General features: G+C 42.5%; 1 protein-coding gene across 3 annotated transcripts in view; it reads left to right on the plus strand.

Moving 5' to 3' along the window:
• The window catches only part of cdon (cell adhesion associated, oncogene regulated), a 176,471-nt gene that overhangs the window by 75,178 nt on the left and 75,425 nt on the right, over nt 1-25,868 (plus strand). For all 3 annotated transcript variants that reach the window (XM_068053815.1, XM_068053813.1, XM_068053814.1), the window contains exons 2-3: nt 21,543-21,677; nt 23,227-23,502. In XM_068053815.1, the coding sequence (XP_067909916.1) occupies nt 21,602-21,677; nt 23,227-23,502 (352 nt within the window). In that variant the 5' untranslated portion in view covers nt 21,543-21,601. The remainder of the gene's footprint in view (nt 1-21,542; nt 21,678-23,226; nt 23,503-25,868) is intronic.

Below are 25,868 nucleotides of genomic sequence, written 5' to 3' on the forward strand. Positions count from 1 at the left end.
ACAACACTGATAGCCAAGTTCTCTGAATTGCAAGGATTGCTTGTGTTTTATTTCTTTGCGGATAACCGATGGGGCAGCTCACTTTGCCTCCCCATCACTGTTGAAGGCATGCAGTTGATGTTCCCAGGTGTCCATCAGTATAGCTAGGTAAGTGGCTACTTGGAGTTATATGAAAGCAACATGGTTCATAGGATAAAATTAGGAATCCTGCACTCCCAGTACGGAGTTTTGCCAAGTGGGAACACAAGGCAGAGATAAGGCTACAATGCTGTAGTGTCAATTCTCCCATGCACTTTCTTATAAAATTTGGCTCAGAGCAAAGCATCAGTGAATAAACCCTACATGGGTAACTAAAACATTGACATGTTCCTATGAAATTCCTTTTTCTGAGAACTCAGTCACTCTCTGGTACCTTACCCAAGTAGCCATTCTTCAAGTGTGACCTAGATGGTAAATGCTGGCACGTTATTTGATAGTGGAGATGAAGAGCCAATTCCAATTCTGTAAGTCAATGCACATTTTACAGCAAGGTTTAGTTAACAAGGTACTAAGACCAATTGTAACATCACCACTAACCCAGCTGAGATCAGCTAGAGGCATAGGCTAAGGCAGTCCAAGCTACAGCCTGTTGACCACATGCAGCCCGAGTTCAGGCAAGTTACATTTACTTGAAATTCTGAAGATAACTTCCACTTTTGCCCTTCATACACCGGGATGCCATATTGGAATTTTGCATGTGGAGAATGACGTGTCCAATACGCAGCCCAGCCAATGTTTCATCTGTAATAAAAACAGAAAGTGCTGGAAATACTCAGCAGGTCTGGCAGCATTTGTTTTGATGAAAGGTCACAGACCTGAAATGTTAACTGTTGTTACGCTCTCCACAGATGCTGCCAGACCTGCTGAGTATTTCCAGCACTTTGCTTTTATTTCAAATTTCCAGTATCTGTAGTATTTTGCTTTTCATGTTTCATCTGAAGTAGATAGAAAGTCAGGTGGGCTACAAACTGGTTAGCTATCTGCTCTGAATTTAATCTTCAAGCATGTGCTATCAGCATGGATTCCTCTATGCTGGGAGTGCAAAAGGAAAAAAAACCCTTCTACTGTTCTTACTTGTTACCTTGTCCTATTTGAATGTTGTGGGCTGGAGGTTTGGAAAGGGTTGTTGCCTCATTATAGATAAATCTAAAATTAGAATACCAGAACCCACTAGTATATGTAATTTGATGTATGCAAATTAGTAGGTATATGGATTTAAAATATATGGCGCCATTGCTCCTTGGTTCGCATCAACACAGCCCTCAAAAGACAAATGCTGCAACATCACCTGTTCCAAGTGATTTATTCTGAAATCTTCCTGATCCCGGCTTTCTTTTTAAAGCTGTTAATCAACACAGAATTAACTGCTTTTGCTGTAATCCTATTCCACGGATCTATTACTCGTTGGGAATTTTATGTTTACTAATCTTCAGCCTTGTTTGAGGCTCGTTAACTTTCTACTCGTGATAACAGACTACCCCACGATAAATAATTCCCATCCATGTTATTCTTTAAACCTAAATCATGTCCCCTTTAACCATGTGTACCAGTGCAACATAGAGGAGAACTCTGTGTGTGGTATATAGGAACAGAAGAAAACTTGGAGCAGCAAAAGGCCATTTAGCCCATCAGCCAAACTCCTTCCACATTCCGTGCGTGACTACCTTAGTCATGGGCTCTACACAATCACCTTAACTCCCATGTGAATCTATTAACTTTGATATCTCAATAATCCTCAACATATTTTTAGATAATTTAGATTGTTGACAAGTAACAAGTGGAATCAGCTTTCCTCACTTTAGAGTTCATGTATTGAGTCTTGTCAGATACACTTCACATCCCCAGTCTGCAGAAGTGCTATGGTTCATTCCCAGTTGATCCCTTTCCTCTTCCTCCATTTTGCTGCATCAGCAGCATTTGGAAGGTGCAGGGATAGGGCCCTGCTGCCAGGGCCGACACAGTGAAGCCCTGAAATTGACTGCTAATCGGGACAAGAAATAAACATGTAGCCCACAAACTGAAACTTTCTCACCGCAGCCAGTCACCCTTTGCTGGCCAGAAGGTTCAAATCCCCTGTTTCTGGCCCCTTTCTGAATGGCCAAAGAAACTTGAGGATGTCACAGGTTTAGGTTAAGGCTGCCAACCCTTCAGGATTGTCCTGGAGTCTCCAGGATTTAAAGGTTGAATTAAAGAATCTATTGCTAGCAGTCTGTGAGAAAAATCATAGCGTTGGAAGAAAATGTGTTTTTTTTTGTTCATTTTGCTCAACTGCTTTTATTTCCTAGTTATAAATATATTGGAGATGGGAAAAATAACTGATGAACGGTGACAAATCATCCAATTGGGTAATGACTCTGTTTGCTTTCCAACTGACGTGGAAAGGTGATGCGCCCCAAGGTTAGATATGTTGAGTAATCAATGGCAGAAGTGTTGAGGCAAGGTGGTTGGAGGTCATAAAGTAAAACACCCTGGAATATGTCCAACCAGAGTTTTTGCTGCATGCACAGAAATGCCTCATCTTGGTTTCCACTGACCACCTCTGTTTCAGTGCCACGTGCCACCATCTATTGGGGATTATACTCGAATTCCCACACCCCGTTCCTCTGGACGTCGGTGAGTTGAGACTTCCATACCCCCTGTCTGGGCTGTGTTTGAACCTCAATCCTGGAGGTGAAAGGACAGTGTCAAACCAACTGTTTCCAGTTCCATTAGATATTCTTAGTTGCAATTAAGTTTTTTTAACTTTGACTCCAGTCTGGCCTCAGCTAATCCTTACTGACATTGATCGTATTAAAGAAGGCAGCTGGGTAGGGAATGCCAGTGTGTGTTATGCTGCTGGAGCCAGGCAGTCTGTTTGAAATGGGGAGGAAATGAAAAAAATAAGGGAAATGGAGAGAGAGAGAGGGACTGTTCCAGTCTCCTGACATTTTATCAATCAGACCATGTGAAACCAAGATTATTAAACTTACCGGGAGGAAATAATAGGGGGGAAAGAACCACATTAAAAGCCTCTCTGAGGGGGACAGAGACTCAGAATCAGACTGAGTTCCAAGCAGGCTTCTGAGAGTGAAGCATGCCACATGCAGCATCTTGCAAGCTCAGTTTAACAGCAACAGGCATTATATTATGAATTAACCCCTCTTGAGTGTATGGTTTCCTCATTTTTTTAAATTGATCTGAATAATTTAAGTATATATCCTTCTAAATAGGACCAAACAGAATTATCTGTGACAAAATTCACACTGACATATCCTGGTTTCTGTAAGTTGTTTTGTTAAACTTCGAGGAAAAAACAGTTATTAAATGAAGTTAACACCAGCTTTTCAAAAAACCTTGGGAAAAGGGAGATTGATCTACTGTGCTTGCCTCTTCAAGTATTTCGGTGTCATGAGGCACTTAAAGATCATAGACATGCAATTCAATTTGTATGATTTTTGGTTTAATGTACATTCGTTTTGATTGTGCAGTTTGCAATGCAAAGGCAATGGGATTTACAGGCTCTGCAGAAATTAATGCAGTGCTAAATTCGGGGGGCATTCCATCTCTATCGCTGGTGCTTCAAATGCCTGATAGTGTTGCTGTTTGTTACAACTGTAATGTAATACAGCATCCTACTCTTTCCCTTCTCCCTAAATTGCCACTCTTGGTCCAAGGGTCATCACTGCGTCTCCTACTGCAATTCGTTGCCTCCAAAGACCTGAACTGTGTGGAGCTCCTTGCCTCTCTAAATCTTTCCTTCTTCCCAGAATCTTCCGTTGTGTAAAAGTGAAGCTAGCAATCATCTATTACTACCTCGCCCCCTCCCCTAACACATAATTCAACCTTAGTAGTTTCCTGCAGTTGAGGCTTGGGGTTATAGAAACATAGAAAGGAGGCCATTTGGCCCATCATGTCCATGCTGGCTGAGAAAACGTTATCCAGACTAATCCCACCTTCCAGCTCTTCATGAGTAGCCCTGTACGTTACGGCACCTCAAGTGCATATCGAAGTGTTTTATAAATGCAATGAGGGTATTTTCCTTGACCATCCATTCGGGCAATGAGTTCCAGACCCCCACCACCCTCTGGGTGAAAAAATCCTCAACTCCCCTCTAATCTTTCTGTTAATGACTTTAAATCTATGCCCCCTGGTTATTGACCTCTCTGCTAAGGGAAATAGGTCCTTCCTATCCTCTCTATTTAAGCCCCTCATAATTTAATTTATCCAATCTTTCCTCATAGCTAAAATTCTGCATTCCTGGAAACATCCTTGTAAATCTCTTTTGTACTCTCTGTAGTGCAGTTGCATCCTTCCTGTAATGTAACCAGCAAAGTAATGCAGCATTTTAGTTACAGTCTACTAGTATTTTATACAGTTCTAGCATAACCTCCTTGCTGTTATACTCTAGGCCTAGGCCAATAAAGGAAAGTATCCTGCATGCCTTCTAGACCACCTTATCTACTTGTCCTGCTACCTTCAGGAATCTGTTCCTCTACACTTCTCAGAATCCTATTGTGTATTCCCTTGCCTTGTTTGTGTTCCCCAAATGCATTACCTCGCGCTTCTCCAGACTGAATTCCATTTGCCATTTTTCTGTCTATCTGACCAGTCCATTGATATCCTCCTGCAGTCTACAGCTTTCTTCACTATCAACCACGCAGGCAATTTTCATATCACCTGCAAACTTCTTAATCATGCTCCCTACATCCCTATATCAAAATCATTGATATATACCACAAACAGCAAATCCTGAATCCTGCTGGACCCCACTGGAAACAGCCTTCCAGTCACAGAAACACCCATCGACCGTTACCCATTGTTACCTGCCACTGAGCTGATTTTAGATCAACTTGCTGCTTTTCCTTGGATGCCATGGGCTTTTAATTTTCAGACCAGTCTGCCATGTGGGAGCTTGTTAAAAGTTTTGCTTAAATCTATGTATCAAATGCGCTACCCTCGTCGACTGTCCTTGTTACTTACTCAAAAAAGTCAATCAGGTCAATCAGACATGACCTTTCCTTAATAAATCCATGCTGACTGTCCTTGATTAATCAGTGGCTCTCTCAATGACCATTTATACTATCTCTCAATTTTTCCAATAATTTGACCACCAACGAGGTTAGTCTGACTAGTCTGTAATTACTCGAGTCATCCCTTCCTCACTTTTTAAACAATGGTGCAATGTTAGCAGTCATCCGACATCACGCCTGTGGCCAAGAGGATTGGAAAATGATGGCCAGAGCTTCTTTTATTTATTCCCTTTTTTGTTGTAGAATTTCTAATGGAAAGGTCTTTGTAGCTGTATTAATTTTATTTTCCCTTTAATATATTGTGATTCCCACATTGAATACAGCTATGGGCATCATAAGATGGGGCAGCCTGACCATGCTTCAGTTATACTGCGCATATCAATACATTGTTTACTGTGACCTGACATCCCTGGATGAATGTGTACTCGCTGAGGCCAGATGTCTCGCTGAATGTTTAAGTGCATTTGGGGCCGAATAAACACAGCTACTGCAGAACAGATCCTGTTGGGATTTCTATGCAATAGAGTGGCAATGCAATGTATCTTGGAATTTTATATCCCTTTTATATTGTGGTGTCTTATCCATTGGATGTAATTCCACACTGTTATTGGTTTCCCAGCATTTTGAATTTTACCTGGTTTTCCCTGCAGGATAGATTTGCATACCAGGAGCTAATACCAACTTATTGTGTCTGGGTAATTGTGGTTATATTGTGTATGTATATTTCCCATTTCAGCAATGAACATTCCTAGTGGATTGGAGTTGTGGGGGTGGGTGATGAATGTATATACAGGGTTCAATATAAAAATCACATTGTTGTTCTGTCTGTTTAGCCTGCAAATTCAGTCCAACAGCATGCCAGAATAAATAACTGCCTCGTAGCAAGTAATGGCAGCTGTTTGCAATAGGGATGGTGATGGTCTTTTGCCTCGAAGTATGTATTGGACCTTTTGTATATTATAGAGCTGTATCTGAAGACCACACTGTGCTTAGGGATGCCATTGGAAACTTGTATTTCTATATGTAGGAAGATGTCTTAAAAGTTTTATATTAAAGAGGCTAGAACAATGATTGCCAAGCAGAGGGAGAGAAAAACGGAGACGATTGGAGGGTGAACCAAAGGCCTGGGTGAAGAGAAGGGTTTTAAGGTCTCTAAATGCAGGGATAGAGGGGGCTGGATATTGAATTCCACTGAGCAAGCGCATTATAATTGGAAAAAGTTGCTACTGACGGTAGAGGAAAAGGAGTCGAAGTGAGAATCGTCAGGCATGGCAGGTGCACCTCAGGCATTAGGCAGAATATCAACTAATGTAGGGTGGGGTGATGCCGTGAAGGAATTTGAAAGTTAGGACAAGATCTTTGAAGTCAAATCACTGGAATATGGTGGAGCATCTTAATAAAAACTGGTAATGTATTGGGACTGAACAGTTCTGAGAGCCGTTTCATACCTGCATTTTAGCTGAGGAATGAAACCGAATTCCCTCAATATGTGGCTGTATCTCAATTGTTGCAGACATGCACACTGCCTCTGTATGTTTTGAATAATATCTGACATTTGTAAAAAGTTCTTTTCACTTGTAAATTCACATCATAAAGTTTTGAGATGTGATCTTGATGCTGTAACATGGAATGCTTCTTACTGATAAGCTCAGTGATATACCACTGTCAGCTTGATTTATTTGGTAGCACTGTCATCAGTTGGTTGTGGGTTCAAGTCCCTCTCCAAGAAATGTGCATCTAATTTAGGCCAGCACACTAATGCTGTGCTGAATGAGTGCTGCATTTAGCAATGCCATTTTGCAGATGAGGCAGTAAGGCCCATTTGCCTGTTCTGGTGGATGCTAACGATTCCATGGCACTATTTGAAGAGGAGCCATCGTTCTTCCAATGTCCCAACAGCATTCCATCCTCAACCAATATCATGAAAACCAAATTAACTGGTCATTCATCTTATTGTTAGTGGGATCTTTTGTGCAGTGCCTTCTACACTTGCCTATCTAACAGTAACTGCACTTTCTTGTAAGTAACTCCTTGTGTAGTGAGCATTTTTAGAGATGTGACAGATCAGTGTTACGACCAGGTGAGAAAGGTGTCTAGGGGTCTCTTTCAGCCTTCACCTGGTCTTACTGTAACAGGGTTTAATTTTAAACAGTGTTTTGAGCTCCCCCTTGGTGAATCCTTGTTCACGCTTTCCAATTATAAGGCAAAGAAATGAGCACAAGCAGACTTTCTTAGGTTTAAAGAAGAAACGTGAAATTTATTAAAACTTAAACTCTAATTTGGTTAACGCCTACGGATACATGCCGCGCCCACGCTAGCATGCATACGCGATACGCCCATGCAAATAGAGACAGAAAAGAGCAGAAGAAAAATAAAATGGAGAGGTTTGAGGCAATATCTGCTTCGAGCTCACTGTAGTCCTTTTATAGGTAGTTCTTGCTTGTAGGTAATTCTTGCTTTTCGTTGGGGCCCAGTATTCTTCTTAAACCGTGTTCACTGTAGGAGACTATTCTCTCTTGGGGTTCCTGTATCTTCAGTGGATTCCAAAGCTTGTGAGAAAGAGATGAGCAGACATTAAATTTTAAAATTGTTGCTGGGAAGAAGGCCTATTACAAGGGGTTGAGAGATGTTCTCAATACAGGAGCCAGGAGCTTTCTTTCAGTTCAAAACTCTGTGGCAAGATCAAAATCAAAAAACTCAGGTTGCCCAGCAGGTTAGTCATGTGACTAGTGGATGTGACCACGTCCATTTGTGCATTCGGCCATCATAGCAGTCATCCTGGAATGTGAGCTCCTCCACCCTCAACGTCTGGTAATCAAAAGTCCATTGTGGATTAAATTGGAGCAGGGAGTAGCCCCTTTATCCTTTCCAAATACTGTCTATTAATAATATGCAAAAATGTCCTTCCAGCCAGGGGCTTGGCAACCCCTTGTAATAGGCCTTCTTCCCAGCAACAATTTTAAAATTTAATGTCCTTGTGGTGAAATTAATGTGCCTCATTCTTGGCAGGTGGGGGCCTGCATGACATCAGTCACTGTATTATTTTAGCATACTTCTCTCCAACTTTGACTGGCCTGTTCTATAAAGATTGTAGATGTACTACGATTTCTTCCATACCTCAATTCTTAAATGCTTGGCCCATCCTGTAACATGTGTTAATTTACAATTCTACTGTGACGTCTTTCGTTGTAATGCTCTGATATCACGGATTGACGCTCGAACATAACCTGAGCAGTGATTAAAAATTTTGCGACCAGAGGTTAAGCCAGCCTTATTTTCTGTGGGCTGAGAGGCTCATTCAGTTGGCACAGTCCAGTTATGCAGGTGTTTCCTCACTAAATTGTCCACACCTTGCTCATAACCTGGTTGAAGTATATAATTGCGAATATGTGTAGTTATTTTCCTTTGTCCCATTTTGTGGAATCTGCCATAGAATATAAATGAGACAGGTTCTTCAGCACTGGGATTCTTGGACTATAGTACAAAACTACTGAAGATAAGTATACTGCGTGTGTGTAATGCTCCTGAGTTTTACCCTGTTTTATCATAGGGATGTTATGAACTAAGTGGAAGGGAAACTGCTGCAGGAAAGTTTGATCTTAAAGGAAGTGTGCTCTACATTTCTGACTAGTAGATAGCTTGTGGTGTTGATTATTGGCTTTATGCCCAAGTAATGTTATTGTAGCACTGATTTATCTAGGTTGGGGGAGATACATTGGGATTTGGGTGCATTAGAAAGAGGATCTAGGGTCTGACACTACTGGAATAGGATTTTTGATATACTTTGAGAGGATCCTGGAGTTTAATTGTGATCGGAGGGTCTCCCAGAGTCTAGAGGTTAAGCAGAGTGATCTTGGAAGAGTCGATCAGCTCCTGGGATCTGTTGTCACTTGCAGAGGGTTCCTGGGATCTCGGAGCAGTGGAGGTGCTCCTGGGATCGGGGAGCAGTGGAGGGGTAGGGGAAAGGGTGCGTTACAAGCATAATGTGTAGTAGAGGGGCCTGGGATGAGAGTTAAGGGTTTTTGAGCACTAAGGTGAAACCTCCAACCTGGGACTGGACTGGGGGAGGAGTCCTAGGGAGAGAGACTGGAAACATTGAGAGTTGCTGGGATCCGGTAACCTCCCCACTGAGTTTCCACATTTCATTTTTCTTTTCACAGCACTCCCTGCTGCGGCGCCTCCCAATCAGCATCAGGGATTCCTCTCTGTGTTTCTGACTTGAAGCACTTGGTGCACCTTTAGTGAATTTTCTGACATACAGTTCTTAACACACAACTGTCCGTAAAAAAAAAAAAATAGGTAATAGAAAAGTTCACCATTTAAGAATTAAAGTTCATCTTCCAGTCCTGTTTAAATGTTCTGTTTATGTAAATTGAAATTTGCTCCAACCTTTCTGGTGAAAAAGAAAAGTCCATTGTTGAAATGAAGTTTATTTTGCTTTCCGTCAACAAAGAAACAACAGATGTTAACTCCAATTATTGTCTTCAAATTGAGTGTTAATATATTTATTGTGACACTTAAAGTTTATTTAAAAAAAAGCTTAGAGAATTCATTCCAGTTTGTTTTAAAGTCCCTTTCAAAAGGTAAAGAACCATTGATTAAGGGGTATTGATAGAAACCTACTGGTGCATGCTGGGAGCTGTTGTAAATACTCAGAGGTGGGGTGAGAGGAAGGTGTGGGGTGAATTCAGTCAGACATTAGTATTAGATTGGTGGAAACCTAGAAATAAAACATTTAAGGTAAGCAGTGAAAGACCCAACAGACAATTCAATGAGTAAATTTAAGCAGATTATTGTGAAGTTAATTTTATTTTTATTTTGTACATTAGAAATTTCAGTTACTGAAGGTGGAAATTGCAGACATTCCCCCCCCCTCCCCCACAACACATACAAGCATTTGAATGATTTGATCTAATTTTTATATTGTATATTCTCCTTACTGGTCTTTCAGTATTAGTTATTTTCACAAGTCCTTGGTAGCTTCTCATGAGCAGTTTACTAGCCACTTGCCTCATTTTGATTTATGCATTCTGTACCTCCTTTAGTTGTGATTGGCTCAAACTAAAACAGTAGCAAATCAGCAAAATATGACACTAACAATTTGATGGCAAAGAAGTGAGGCTAATAAATCGTGGCAACAGAAAGTAAGGTGAATAAAGTGCATGCTATATACAGGATTTTTAATACAGGGGTGTGCCTGTTTCTGTTAGTAGTGGAAATGCTACAAAAATGCAGCAATCCCCACTTTTCATGTCCTAGCGAAGAATGCTACTTCTGTTTTTTAGATTTGAAGCTATGAATAATATCCTCTGTGATTGTGATAGTGCATTCTCTTGCCTTGTAATTCATTGGCTGTAAAGCACTTTGGGATGTCCTGAGGTCGTGAAAGGCATTTGTTTTCAAAAAAAGACAAGTTCTTAGTTCTTTAATTGACCCTCTGCAGCCGGTCATACAGTTGGCCATGCCATCCTCCTCATGTGCTTCTCTGTTGTCTAGCTCTGTGGGCTGCCCTCACGTGATTCCACTCAAACCTGTTCAAATGCAGCAGTACATCCCCAGCAGTGGCTTCTCATTGCTGCATGGTCATCTTTTCAATCTTTCAAGAATCTATCCTTGCCCCCATTGTTCTTCCTCTCCTGCATGTTATATCTCGATAAAATCCACAGAAGCATCAGCAGTAGTATGTATGTAAGTTTTATCTCGCCCCCACTTCTCTCTGTTAGACTGATCTCCAAGTCGTGGATGAGTCAAAATTTCCTGTAGCTCAATATCAGGAATGCTGAAGTCTTTGTTTTCAGGCCCGCTATAAACTGACTCCATTCCCTTACCAGCTACTCCGATCAAATCAGACGGTGTTAAACCATGGCCTGGAGTACAGCCTGAATTCTCACATCGTAATCAAGACCAAGACTGAAACATCATTTGCCTTCAGTCCATCACTGAAACCCTTATCCACACATTTGTCACCTCTAGGTTCAATTTCTCCAATGTTTTCCTTGCAAGCCTCACATTCATAAACGTCTCCAACTTGTCCAAAACTGAGTCAACTGTTTCCTCTTCCACATTAAGTCCTAATTACCCATCACCCCATCCACACTGAACAGTACTGGCTCCCTGTCCTTCCAGTGCATCTATCTGCACTCAGATCTGTGGTCAAATGCGGGGCAGTGTTTTTGGTAATCGAAAATTCTGCCTCCTGTACCCTGATGGATGAAGGGAAGGGAAACAATCTATTTACTACCCACCAAAACACAACATTAAAGCAGTAATACAATTTTAACAGGGAGTGTTCAGTCTGGTTGGTTTTCTGGACCATGCTGCTCTCAAAATGCCATTGTAGAAGTGGCACATCAATTGCCATGACAACTCTATACTATAGCAGGCGTTCTGTGCACTGATTCATGAACTTTCATACAGTTCCAATTTAAAAAAAACAAATTGATAACTTCAGTCTCACAGTTACATTATTTATCACTTTATTCTTTATGGCTCTTTATTGTTTGGGAAGGCATTTTACCAAGCAGTTCCAGGTTGTGCAATGTCAGAAGGGAACTTGTTTGGGAGCGAGGGGATGGGGATCCAAAACAAAAAAAGTGCACTTTTCTGAAGTTGGGTTAATTATCTTGGCAGATGGCTTGGTTAATAAATACACTGCCAACTTTGGAATTGAGGTATGAAGGCCAGTTAAGTTAGCTGATATCAGTTGGGGGCACAGTTGCAGAGCTGCAGACGTCTGTATCCTTGTCTGGGAAGGAGAAAAAAGTCAACCACCATTTCTGCTCAAGAATTCTATGCAAGTTACATTTCTCAGAACTTTGACAGCTGGATTGGGCTCTGATGCGATGCCTCCATTGTCAAATAGCACATCTCCCCTAAAACAATAATCACTATCTAGGCTGAGAGCTATTTTGGCTGAGGACCTAGTGGGCTGCTGATGCTTGTGGAACAATCCCCCAGCTAGAGTCCATGACTTTAGAAAAGGGGAGCAGAAAAGTGAGTTGGGGGCAGGGAGTGTATTTTGTTTTAAAAAGCATTTGTGCTCATTGCTATTGCTTTGTAAAATCTCTGCTAATTTAAAAATTACTGAAGTGTTAAGATTCAAAGAGTGGGACGCACTGTTCAGATGGGATCTTTTAGTTATTGTGCTTTAGAGCAAGGTGCCACGCTTATTTACTGCTTGGAGCCAAGGCTCATCCTTGAATCTAATTAGGAACACATTGAGTGTCATTGTAACTGGCAGCCACTCAATATTGCCTTATCTGTGACTAACCTCTGACCCAGGCAGTGACCTATCCCAGGTTACCCGGAGGTCGAGGGGCTTCCATTGTGCAGACAGAAGTGGATCATGTGGAGTTGATTATTTTCTGTTTTCTCTGTCTTTGCTACAATTTATCCAAGTCACTTCTATTTTCTTCCCACTTAGCTGGCTGGCATGAAAGGAAATGTCTTTGTTGGCATTTGGACGATAAGCATGCTTGATTGGTTCCACTGCAGCTTTTGGGAGGGAGGTGGGGGGAGGGGGTTTGGTGGGGGAAGTTTGTGAAATGCAAGAAACCTACGGAAAGGGAACATCATGCTCTGGAAGGCCGCAGCTGCTCTCCTCATTGTCCCAGACCCCAAGAATAAGCAGAGTGGAGAGAGAGAGAAATCTCTACAGATCGGAGCAATGCCATTGATCAAAGGTTTGCAGACAGCTGAAGGCAGACACAGAAAGAAGGGAGCAGTAGTCCCGGTTTTTCTCTCGCCCTGTGACTTCAAAAACCCGTTGGCAAAAAGCGTGAGACTGGCTTCAGGAGGCAGAATCCCTGATTGAGACCAGTGAGAGCCATGAGCCAGCAGCTGCTTTGTGGCTTAACTTGCCACTCCCTGCCTAAGAGGGGGAAAAAAAACACATAAACAGGCAGGACTAGAAGCTGCAATTTAAAATGAGGGTTACTTTACCATGGGATTTGTTTTTTTACATTAGGTCGATTATCTAAATGACCAGAAGGAGATTGCAGTGAAAATTCCAGTGGCGGAAGCTCATGCAGTTGTTAATGGTGTGCCAGTGGTGCTGCAAATTTCTCCCACATGTTTAAAGTATTTTGGGGATTTTTCCCTCCCTCCCCAACCTCGGGTTGTCAGCAGTTACTGAGGAATGATTCAGGCACATGTTAAAAAGATCCCACAAAAATGAGTTAGGAATTCTGCTGGTATAATGGTCAACATGCTTCCCTTAGCCAACATTGCTGGAGAAAGAAAACAGCTTAATTGGCCATTCAGCTCATTGCTATTTGTGGCACCTTGCTGTTTGAAAAATGGCTGCTACTTACCCGCATAACGGTTGCTGCACAAAGTAATTCATTGTGCGTGAAGTGCTTGGGATGTTTCTGGGAATTGTAATAAGGCAGTATATAAATGATAGTTCTTCATGTGAGTTTTGAAGTAACAGATAACACAGAGCGTATGCTTCAATAATGTGTGCGGGTGTGCAGACAATGAGCAGCAAAGTCACTGACTAACATTTTGATTCCCTGCCCTAGGCTATTGTTTAGGATTTTGATGTCCTCTGTGTAATTGCCCTTCTTCCCACTCTGTGAGTGAAAGCTGCTAAACTGCTTTAACTATATGTAATAGGATGCACAGAGCTGCTTAAATGAATTTAAGCAATTCCCATCAACTGGACCAGGCTAAAAAGTAACAACTGAATCACTCTGCTGTAAACCATGCTGAGAGGAGAATATATATTAAGTGGGGTATATGTGTAACTGGTGCTGGCATGTTTGTTTGCTAAATTGTGCCTGTTGTGTGGTATTATTGACCCTTTGATACCTTTCTCATGAATGATATTTGAAGGCAGATTAGTGTCAGGAATAACCAGTACTAAATCCCCATATGAATAGCATGTATCTGACACTCAGTTATTTCACATTAAAACATGCCTTGCACATACTGCTGCAAAAATTTTTTAAGTCAGTTTCGATAAAAATTCAAGTTGAAAAATAATAAACTAACCTAAAGCCGCATTTGCCTCAAGTGACCAGTGTGTGGCGCCTACCGACAAGATAGAATTGAAGCAAAAGTAAAAGCAAAATACTGCGGATGCTGGAAATCTGAAATAAAAACAAGAAATGCTGGAACCATTCAACAGGTCTGGCAGCATCTGTGGAAAGAGAAGCAGAGTTAATGTTTCGGGTCAGTGACCCTTCTTCGGAACTGACAGATATTAAAAATGTCACAGGTTATAAGCAAGTGAGGTGGGGGTGGGGCAAGAGATAACAAAGGAGAAGGTGTAGATTGGACAAGGCCACATAGCTGACCAAAAAGTCATGGAGCAAAGGCAAACAATATGTTAATGGTGTGTTAAAAGACAAAGCATTAGTACAGAAAAGGTGTTAACGGACTGAATATTGAACAGCAGCAAGTGCAAACATGAAAAAAACAGTGGGTAAGCAAACTGAACAAACGAAGATGAAATGAAATAAATGCAAAAAAAAGACTGTAAAAAATGTGAAAAAGAAAAAATAACTAAAGATGAAAGTAAAATGGGGGGCTGTCATGCTCTGAAATTATTGAACTCAAATGTTCAGTCCGGCAGGCTGTAGTGTGCCTAATCGGTAGATGAGATGCTGTTCCTCGAGCTTGCGTTGATGTTCACTGGAACACTGCAGCAATCCCAGGACAGAGATGTGAACAGGAGAGCAGGGGGGAGTGTTGAAATGGCAAGCAACCGGAAGCTCAGGGTCCTGCTTGCAGACTGAGCGGAGATGTTCCGCAAAGCAGTCACCCAGTCTGCGCTTGGTCTCCCCAATGTAGAGGAGTCCACATTGTGAGCAGCGAATACAGTATACTACATTGAAAGAAGTACAAGTAAATCGCTGCTTCACCTGAAAGGAGTGTTTGGGGCCTGGGATAGTGAGGAGAGAGGAGGTAAATGGGCAGGTATTACACCTCCTGCAATTGCAGGGGAAGGTGCCATGGGAGGGGGAATGAGGTGGTGGGGGTAATGGAGGAGTGGACCAGGGTGTCGCGGAGGGAACTATGCCTTTGGAATTCTGACAGGGGAAGGGAGGGGAAGATGCGTTTGGTAGTGGCATCACGCTGGAGGTGGCGGAAATGGCGGAGGATGATCCTTTGGATATGGAGGCTGATGGGGTGGAAAGTGAGGACAAGGGGAACCCTGTCACGGTTCTGGGAGGGAGGGGAAGGGTTGAGGGCAGAGGTACGGGAAATGGGCCGGACATGATTGAGGGCCCTGTCAACAACAATGGGGGGGAATCCTCGGTTGAGGAAAAAGGAGGTCATACCAGAAGCACCGTCATGGAACGTAGCATCAACAGAGCAGATGCGTCGAAAACGGAGAAACTGGGAGAATGGAATGGAGTCCTTACATGAGGTAGGGTGTGAAGAAGTGTAGTCGAGGTAGCTGTGGGAGTCGGTGGGCTTATAATGGATATGAGTAGACAACCTATCCCCAGAGATGGAGACAGAGAAGTCGGGGAAGGGCAGTATCAGAGATGGACGATGTAAAGGTGAGAGAAGGGTGGAAATTGGAAGCAAAGTTGATAAAGCTTTCCAGTTCGGGGCGGGAGCAGGAAACGGCACCGATACAGTCATCAATGTACCGGAAAAAGAGTTGGGGGAGGGGGCCTGAGTAGGACTGGAACAAAGAATGCTCGACATATCTCACAAAAAGACAGGCATAACTAGGACCCATGCGAATAGAATTGAAAATTGATTTCAAGTAGATCTACGATTTCATCAATGTCTGTACATTTTTCCTGCTGCCTGCCTTAATTCAGATCTGTGGTACCATTTAACAGTGCCTGTATTTGTGATTTTTTTTTTTTGTTGAGGACCACAAACAATCCAGGTTTGGAGTCCTGCTGTGTGTTATGCAGCATTGCTTCAGTTCAGTGATCAGGTGGTAACCTCCCTTATTCTGAACATATACATTGAGACATTGTGGATAGGTGGATGTGTTTATACATGCCTAACTGTTTTTAAATCTTTCCATAAGTTTTCTCCCACTTTATCTGAGCAACACCATATGTTCGACTTGTTCCTACCACTCCTTCTACTCTGGATTACCATTTGGCCACTTCTATTCACTACACCCATCATTGACGAGTAATTGTCATTATCCCAATGCTTTATGAAATGCTCTGCAAGAATAACTTTGTCTCTTCACTTCTTATCCCTTCTTTCAATGCCATCCTAAAACCCCTTCTCTTTACCAATTTTATTAGCTTCCCCTTGTTTACTGTCTCCCATTTCCTATGCTGTATGTTCCTTTCCTTTGTAAAAAGGACTGTGTACCTAAAGGTTACTTTATAAATGCAGGTTGCCATTTTTGCTGATTACATAATTATTTTCTTCAGTGTCACATTTTGAAGAATATTTACCTACACTCCCGAGTGTATTTCTGACTGGACAGAAAAAACTAGACTATTTTGAAATGACTGTCAGTTGCTGCAAGCCAGTGACACCAGCTGAGCAGATCCTGTAGGGTGCAGCTGCCTTCCAACAGTATAGCCCATCTGGCAGTCATAAGCCAATTATTTATTTTTCTGCATCAGAGAAATTCTGCAAAACTTGAGTTGGAATGGAGAGAATAAAAAGATGTCCATAGTCGGTCTGAGAACAAAAACCTCAAATAGGTTGTATGTGCATAACGAGGGGTTCAGTGAGTTATTGGATGCTGTTTCTTGTATCGCATCAGTCAGAGATCCAGGCAGAACAGTAGCACGTAAGTCAGACCCCCATGTTTATGTCTGGAACATATTGCATAGTGCAATTGAGTCTACACTTGTGTATTAAAACATAACTCCTCATGGAGTACAAGGATGGGCTTTCACACATTGCTCCTACCTGTTGTTAGTTGGAATTCTGTCCTTTATCACAAAAGTTCAAATACAGTTCTTTTACCAAGTATGTAATTCTGTTTTATTGTTGAGTTGAACAAGAGCAAAGCATGGTGGAATGCAGAATGGAATGACAAGAGTACATGCAAGTTACATGGTACTTGTAGATCCAATGTAGAGGCATCTTTACCATCATACATTGAGGTGGGGTTACAAGTTAATAGGGCGAAGGTCACTCCTTGTCAGGGGCATTAAACAGAGTTGTGCATCACTGGGCTGTGGGCCCATTTATTTGCAGGAATTCAGTTGCCTGTTGTTTCCTCAAGTACTGTTTCTGTAAATCTTTCTGTGCTCTTGGGTTGAAAATCCCAATACGTCTGCCCTTTTTGTAGTTGTCACTGACTGCACTCTTGTTAATATTTGATGTACACAAATGTTCTGCATTTATGCTGATGAATATTAAAGCACAGACCATCTAACAGAATGACAGTCAGACCTTCCCCCCCCCCCCCCCCCCCACCCCCCACACAGAAACAGTAGTTGGGTTAGGCTTGGCTTTGAGGCAGCTGTTCACTTTGTAGCATGGTGGAACTGCACGCTGCCTTGGGCAAGCAGTGCTTTTGTGTTCATGGGCTGAAATGTTTGCTTTTCTTTCAGTGTGGGTTCACTTTGCTGATGGATGGCTCTTCCTCTAGCAGAGGCCTGAGTGCTTAAGTAAATGCAGCACTTTACTCACAGCAGGGCCTTCAAGACGGATGGAGGGGGAGGGTGAACAGAATCATTCCTTGTGCTGAGAAGCTGATGGTGAAGGGACAGCGTTAGCTCAGGATCTGAGTCATTGACAGCCTGAATGAGGGGGAAAAGTTTTTAGATTAGATTAGAGATACAGCACTGAAACAGGCCCTTCGGCCCTCCGAGTCTGTGCCGAACATCAACCACCCATTTATACTAATCCCATATTCCTACCAAACATCCCCACCTGTCCCTATATTTCCCTACCACCTACCTATACTAGTGACAATTTATAATGGCCAATTTACCTATCAACCTGCAAGTCTTTTGGCTTGTGGGAGGAAACCGGAGCACCCGGAGAAAACCCACGCAGACACAGGGAGAACTTGCAAACTCCACACAGGCAGTACCCAGAATCGAACCCGGGTCCCTGGAGCTGTGAGGCTGCGGTGCTAACCACTGCGCCACTGTGCCGCCCCATTTGAGTGGAGATAAATAAAAATATTGCAAGCCAAATAATCCTTGGGAGGAAATTAAATATTACATAATCTAGGAGCTAAAGTTTTTTTAATAAACCTCTCTTCCTCATTTTGATTTGTGTTTTAACTCCTGTGCATACAATTTTGTATAGTCTATTAGAAGTTGCTTTATGCCATTCTCTGATCAGAGTAATTTGTTTTCTAAGTAGAGAATTAGTAATGTAAATGCCATTAATTGCACCATTGCTTTTTTTTAAACTTGTCAACTAAAACACTCGAAGATCAGTGTAATTTGGTGTAAACCATATCATTGTCCACACCACCGTTATGTATTGCACATGTTGCTGTCATAAAGTCGTACAGCATAGAAACAAGCCCTTTGGCCCACCGCGTCCATGCCGACCGTAATGCCTAGCTATACTAATCCCACCTGCCTGCATTAATTCCATATCCCTCTATGCCTTGCTCATTCAGGTACCTGTCCAGATGCCTCTTAAATCTTGCTACTGTTCCTGCCTCCAACACCACCTTTGGCAGCTCATTCCAGATACCCACTATTCTTTGTGTGAAAAATTTACCCCTTTGATCCCCTATAAACCTCCTCCCCCTCACCTTAAATCTATGCCCTCTAATTTTAGTCACCCCTACCATGGGAAACAGACTCTGGCTATCTACCCTATCTATGCCCCTCATAATTTTATATACCTCGATCATGTCCCCTCTCGGCCTCCTTCGCTCCAGGGAAAACAGACCCAGCCTATCCAATCTCTCTTTATAACTCAAGCCCTCCAAACCAGGCAACATCCTTTTGAATCTTTTCTGCACCCTCTCTAGCTTAATCACATCTTTCCTGTAGTGCGGCGACCAGAACTGCACACGGTACTCCAGGTACGGCCTGACCATCGTTCTGTACAACTGTAACATGACATCCCAACTTTTGTACTCAATACCTCGGCCGATGAAGGCAAGCATGCCATACGCCTTCTTCAACACCCTGTTTACCTGTGTTGCCACTTTCAGGGAACTATGTACTTGCACCCCCAAGGTGTTTCTGCTCAACAACACTCCCAGGGCCCTGCCATTCATTGTATATGTCCTGCCCTGGTTTAACTTCCCAAAGTGCATCACTTCGCACTTGTCTGTGTTACATTCCATTTGCCAATCCCTTGCCCGCTTTCCCAGTTGATCTATATCCTGTTGTAACCTTAGACAACCTTCTTCACTGTCCACTATACCACCAATTTTGGTGTCATCTGCAAACTTACTAATCATGTCCCCTACATTCTCATCCAAGCCATTAATATATATGACAAACAACTGAGGGCCCAGCACCGATCCCTGTGGCACACCACTGGTCACCGGCCTCCAATCTGAAAAACACCGCCCTATCACCAAGCCAATTTTGTATCCAATTGGCTAGCTCACCCTGGATCCCATGTGTTCGAACCTTCTGGACCAGCCTACCATGCGGGTATCTTACCAAGCAATTTATTTTTGCAGACCTATAGCAAAATTTGCATTGCGTGTTTCAGGGATATTAGCACTGTGTAAGGGCAAGGGGACAGGGAGTGGATTTCAAAGGTGGAATAGCAGAGTTTCTTCATAGTTCCCTATTTAGTGTTGGGAGTTGATGGTTGTTATACTTCTGCAGTCTCACCCAGCCATCATTCCATGTATTAAAGATGCAATGCCTTCATACAAGGAAAAATTATGATTCTAACTCAGTTGAATTGTTGCAGTCCAGTCCTCACTGGAATCATTGTTGGAAATGTCACTGCAAAATACCTGCCAACACCATTCCATTGTCAAACATATTAGGCATTTCTGTTTTTATTGACGCGTCAATAGTGGCTCTTCCTATCTTTCAAAAGAAAAATTGAAGCACAATCTCTACATTTTTGGTTATTGTGATGATGTGTCCCTTTAAACTAAGTGATGATAAATGTAAGGATTTGGTGTTTCTGTTGAGTTTTGGAGGGACTTCCAATATTAGAGAAATTTTCATCTGTGTCCACAGGGAATATTCTGTTCAGAGGTGATGTGTCCCCAGGAGCTTGGTGGAATGATATTTAATTCCTGAGGAAGTTGACAAGTACAATCTGATATTAAGTACTCAGCTTCAATCTTTCATCTCGAGCCATTATAACCTGAAGCTTAATGAGTTGATTTGGCACTAAACCAGTTCCAGAATTATCTGTCTCTGGGGCTATTTTCCCTTCTGAATTAACATTATTTGTCATGTTCCACAGACAACACATAACCCTAAAACTGATCAGTTTGTGTTTGTTGAGAGGTCAGAGTGGAAGAGAATGCAGGCAGCAGAGTCTAGACCAGATTGAACAGAGAGCTAGCTGTCTCTTCACCCTCCCCACTGATCACTCATGTAGTTTATAACATTTGGTGATGATGCTATCAGCAGGAGGCTGATATCCATTTGTCCACCCATACTTTTGCAGGCTGCCTTGACCGAAGGAATGGATACTATAAGTGGAAGGACCTAGAGAATGAGAAAAATATATATATATTTTTAAAAGAATAAATGTAACTAACAAGCTGAGTGGTTAAATTGTCTTTGTACAGTGAACTCTTTGGGTACAGCAGACTTCTGAGCTGCTGCATGTGTGCCAGTTTTGGTGGCTGAGATCTCTGAGCTATGAAATGGCAACATGCCATCTCTCAGATGAAGTGTTCTCCCTTTTTAGATGTTTTTAATTTCAAATGCTGTCAGTCCTGATGAAAGTAGCCACCACAGGCATGTTTAACACCTGTCAGAGTTGGGCTGTGTTGCTTTACATTTGAGACTGGAAGCTTCTCTGTTTCTCTTACTCAGTCTCTGTCCCTGTATGTGTTCCTGTTGGATTGCTTTAGGCGGCCCTAGTAATCCCGGATTGTATGACAAAGGGAGAAAGATTGAACTATCGTTACAGGCATCCTATTAAGCAACTTAATCTCCAATTAACAACTTCAGTTTCTAAGCTTGTCTATTTGACCAGCTTCTTGTTGCTTAATTGGAATGTTGATATTTAAGAGCGTGTTTCTAAATGTGATTGTGATTGCATAAAACTGTCTTTTTTCCTACTTCTTTGAGTGTTTCTTATTCTTGCATTAAGCTAAAGATCTTGCAGTTAGATTTTGTGCAGTGGTGCTTGAGACACTTGTTCCTCCAGGATATCAAAACCAGATAAGAGCTGTTCTCTGTTTTTCAGTGGTCTTAAAGTTCAGGGTGTACCAGCATGAACCCTAACAGGAGTTAACACCTCTAGGGAAAGAAAGGGAAAATAAAGTAAATTTGTCATATTCCTGTCGTCAAGTGTTGGTTTTTGAATTGTGCTGTAGTATTTGAACGATAATTGAAGAGTCTGGATAGGGTCATGTCTGTAGTGGGCATTACGTGGAGCTCACTGCCTTTTATACAATTAACATCTCTCTTTCTCTCGCAGATTGTGCCTGCCACTCTGCCTTGCTGCGGAACTCTTCCTTGCTTCCCTGTCTCAGTGCAATGGATCCAGAGACAGGGCTTCTGCAATCGGCGTTCTGCGTTTGGCTAGCAATTCTTCTGTCCTGTATCAGGGCAGGTAAGCCAAGCTACCCAATTTGTGATTTGCTTAATTGGAAGAATTTTTGAAACGTCAAGGCATAAGACTGAGCATATTTATTGTGGGCATTGCTCCACAATAAGTGACAGTATAAAGGAAAAGCCCGAGATGAACTCTCTCATTATAACATCCACCTGTAATTTGAGCATTCCCAATATTGTGGACTGTACTCCCCATCTAGCAAAAAAAATTATTAACCACCAACTGGTATTAAATTTGTCAAACTTGGTTTTGAAGAGCTTACTATTTGCAGATGAGCATTCAGATGTTTAATGGGTTCATCTGACTTTTCTAGTTAAATGGAATGTGTTTGTTTTAAAAATGAATACAACATTTGTGTATGAATGCATTGAATATTCATGTACTAAAAGTAAAGCTATTTCTAGGATATTGTGCCTGAATTATAAAATTCTAGACGCTAACTGAGCTTCCTGTTGCTTCACCTCGGGCGCGCAAACTGCAGCTTGTGGGCTACACACAGCCCCGAACTCTGGCAATCTCACACTGGCAAAACAGTCCTATTTATGCTTGTATTTCTTCACAGAAAATGCTGAAACTACATAGCAGGTCAGTCAGCATTTGTAAAAAGTAAAAGCAGGTTATGATGAGTCGCATATTGGGCGCCGCAGTGGTTAGCACCGCAGCCTCACAGCTCCAGCGACCCGGGTTCAATTCTGGGTGCTGCCTGCGTGGATTTTCGCCGGGTGCTCCGGTTTCCTCCCACAGCCAAAGACTTGCAGGTTGATAAGTAAATTGGACATTATAAATTGCCCCTAGTATAGGTAGGTGGTAGGGGAATATAGGGACAGGTGGGGATGTGGTAGGAATGTGGGATTAGTGTAGGATTAGTATAAATGGGTGGTTGATGGTCGGCACAGACTTGGTGGGCCAAAGGGCCTGTTTCAGTGCTGTATCTCTAAATAAATATCTTTTTGTCATGAGTTCTGATGACTCGTTACATACCCACAAGATCATAACCTGTATTTTCCTTTACAATTATTGACTGACCTGTGTATTTGTTTCACTTTCTATGTTTATTTCTTGGATTTGCAGTTTTTCCTCTTTTGTTTCGTATTCACTGCTTTATACTGTTATACATTTTGTGGGCTTGGAGTTTGGAAAGGGGTGTTGCTTCACTGGTGGACAAATCCTAACTCAGAATGCCAAGATCTGTTAGATATATGTGGAATAATGGGAACTTTATATGCAACCTCCGGCACTCCATGTGCCGCTCTCAAACAATTCCTGGCTTCTTGTGCTGTACCGTGTAGATGACCAGGAAGGACCCAGGTTTAGGCCCATGCCTGTATTAGCTGATCTTGGTTCTAGTAGAAGTGAGCATTCGAATTGTCCACCATGCCCCTGGGCTAGAGATGTTAAACATGTTATATTTATGGTGGATTCTGGTCCCCATCCTATGCAAATGATGATGAATTTCATTTGAGAGGCCTGTTACTGTTTCAGCAAGGGGTTGATTTCAGAAGATGGGGCATGTTTCTAATCATTCTCTCTCATTCTTCCTCCACAGACCTGGCCCCTCACTTCTCAGCAGAACCCCACTCCACGACACAGAAACTAGGCGGACAGGTTCAGCTGCGCTGTGCTGCAGAGCCTGCCTGGGCACGCATTACATGGTACCTCAATGGACAGAAATTAACAGACAGTGGGCAGAATGGAATAGTGATCCGATCTGGATCATTAACTATCCCAAATCTACAAGTGTCCCATGTTGGGAGGTACCTGTGTGTGGCAAGCAGTTCTGTCGGTGCAGTAGTGAGCAGGCCTTCTACCATTACCATTGCAAGTGAGTATAGCTTGGGAATTGGGAGGCACTGACAATATTGAAAATGTTGGTCCCTTTAATTAAACAGGACTCATTTCAGTGAGAGAGCAGGTGATGCTCATTATAGTTTTGCATTTAAGGGCTGGGTTTTTGCCCATTTGGGGAGTTGCCTCATGACAGTGAGTTAGTCCAGAAGAGTGGGAACTGATGTTTGAACTGAACTAAATTGCCAATAAAACAGTTGTGGATCAGAGACTGTCATCGGCTTCCTCAATTTGGTGACTGGACATCTGCCTGTTTAACAGGCACTTCACCGCAGCTTATCTGTCTTGTGGGATGAGCTGTAGTTTGTGGGGATCCTCAGATCTATTGATACTCTGTGAAAACTTGACCTTTTTAACCAGTTAAGTGTACCAACATTCAATAACCAGGTAGTTGTAGGGCAGTCGTTTGAGCCCACTCTTCTCTGTGTGCTAAGTTTCCTGTCTTGGCTGGACTGTTGAGTGCCAAGCCACACTCGTACTTTACTGTGGCCGTAGAAAGGCAGAGATATAGGAGCAGAGTGACATTTCTTGGAACTGGAGAAAAAGACATTTTTATGAATTTCTCTGTTGCACAGAAATGTCCCATTTTCTCAAGCTTTCCTTTTAAAAGTGGAAAATGCCAAAGTTAGCCTCATGATCACTGGACAAGGGAGGAGAAATCTAACCACAGTTCTTGCTCCTGATCATTGCTGGAAAGTGCATTTGTGGACGTCCGGCAAGGACATCTCTGCTTGTCTGTGATGCTTGCTGTGTTGACAGCCTGTTCAGGCTCACTCATGAAGAATTAATGTTTGGGTGGTATACTGAAGACTCTCAGCACATGTGGGCCCATATTCTGGTGTGAGTCACTTTGTATAGGAGAGAAGGGGAGAAAACTGGAGCAGTAATCCAGCAATTAATTGGGAAGATACAGAGTCAAATGAGACTACTTCTGTTCTTGAATTGCATAGTCCTAGCATGGAGCTGCCACTAGGAGCACTTATTAGAAAATTATGGTGTGGAGCTGACTATTTTCTTTAAACTATTCATCTTGTGTTATTTACCCCACCTTTTTACAACTAAAGACCCTGGTGCTTCACCTAAGTTTCTCAACCAAGAACCTATCTCTGACCACTCAATTGTAGGTGAATGAGAGCAGGCCTGGAATTGACTGACTTGCTTTTTTTAAATCCCCTCCCCTTCTCTGTGGTTTCTGCTCATCCTCTTCCCCATGCAGTGGCATGGCTGAGATGGCATCTTAATGCATCATATTCTGCACAGGCAGTAGCTGTGTGTGTTCCCTCAGCAAATAGTTGGGAAGGCAGGGAAGAAAAATTCTGAATTTCGGCAGCTTGTTAGCTGTCTCCTCCAAGTGCTTTAATGCGACGTTTCATCCTGTGAGCAGATTTGGGCTGGACTTGGAAAGAGAAATCAATGGGAACAGTTACAGTTATAAAAATAGAGCTGACTACTCAAAGGAAGCTGATGTAGAGGAAAGTGACCCAAGGAATGACCTGCTGAGCGGAGCACTGAAGGAAACGTTCCCTATCCAATACAGGAAGGGAGAACGTGGCTCTCTGTGTACATTTGCAATCCATATTCCTGTCCAAAAATGATTTGCTGTACATGCTAGAAACCTGTGATTTCTTTTTAATTTTTTTTTAATCCCATTGGGAAACTGGCTTTTCGGAAAGAGCTTCACAGCCATATAAAAACTGTAATGGACTCTAATTCCCTTGACTGTTTCTTAACCAGACCACACAGACAGGCTGCATAAATGGGGCCTACAGTCGATGTAAGCCTCTCCTCCCCTCTATTAGCTTGACCTGAGTGCACTAGAAGTAATAATGGATGCAGACGACTGTAGACAAACATGCAGAGAGCAGAGGCACAGCTTGGCGTGCAAAATTCCTTACTGATTTTCTGTATAATTTTGGGCTGGGCTGTTGGAAGCGAAATGTTAGCTAGATGTCAAGAGTCTTTTCACCTAAAGGCCTGCTCAGGTCTGCAAAAAAAAAACCCGACCCAAGCCCGACAGAACCACATCCAACCCGAGCCTGACCCGGCCCGAGTCCTTCCATTTTATCCCGCGCCCGACCTGACCCAACCCGACCATCATTAGAACTTACCTTCTGTTTTTCACTTTGTTGCTGATCTGCGCAAGCTTAAAATAACTGTAACAAAGCCACCTTTCTAGTCTAAAAATTAAATTAACATTGGAGCCACTTACCTGTGATAGTGTGTGTCCGATCCGACCCGAGCTGTGCCCAAATGCTGGACCCGGAAGTGTAACCCGACCAGACTCGAACCCGACACATGTCGTCAGGTCCCGTTGGGTTTGGGTCGGGTAGCAGGTCTTTATTT

The sequence above is a fragment of the Heterodontus francisci genome, chromosome 22 (genome assembly GCF_036365525.1).
Source record: "Heterodontus francisci isolate sHetFra1 chromosome 22, sHetFra1.hap1, whole genome shotgun sequence".
Lineage (NCBI taxonomy): Eukaryota > Metazoa > Chordata > Chondrichthyes > Heterodontiformes > Heterodontidae > Heterodontus > Heterodontus francisci.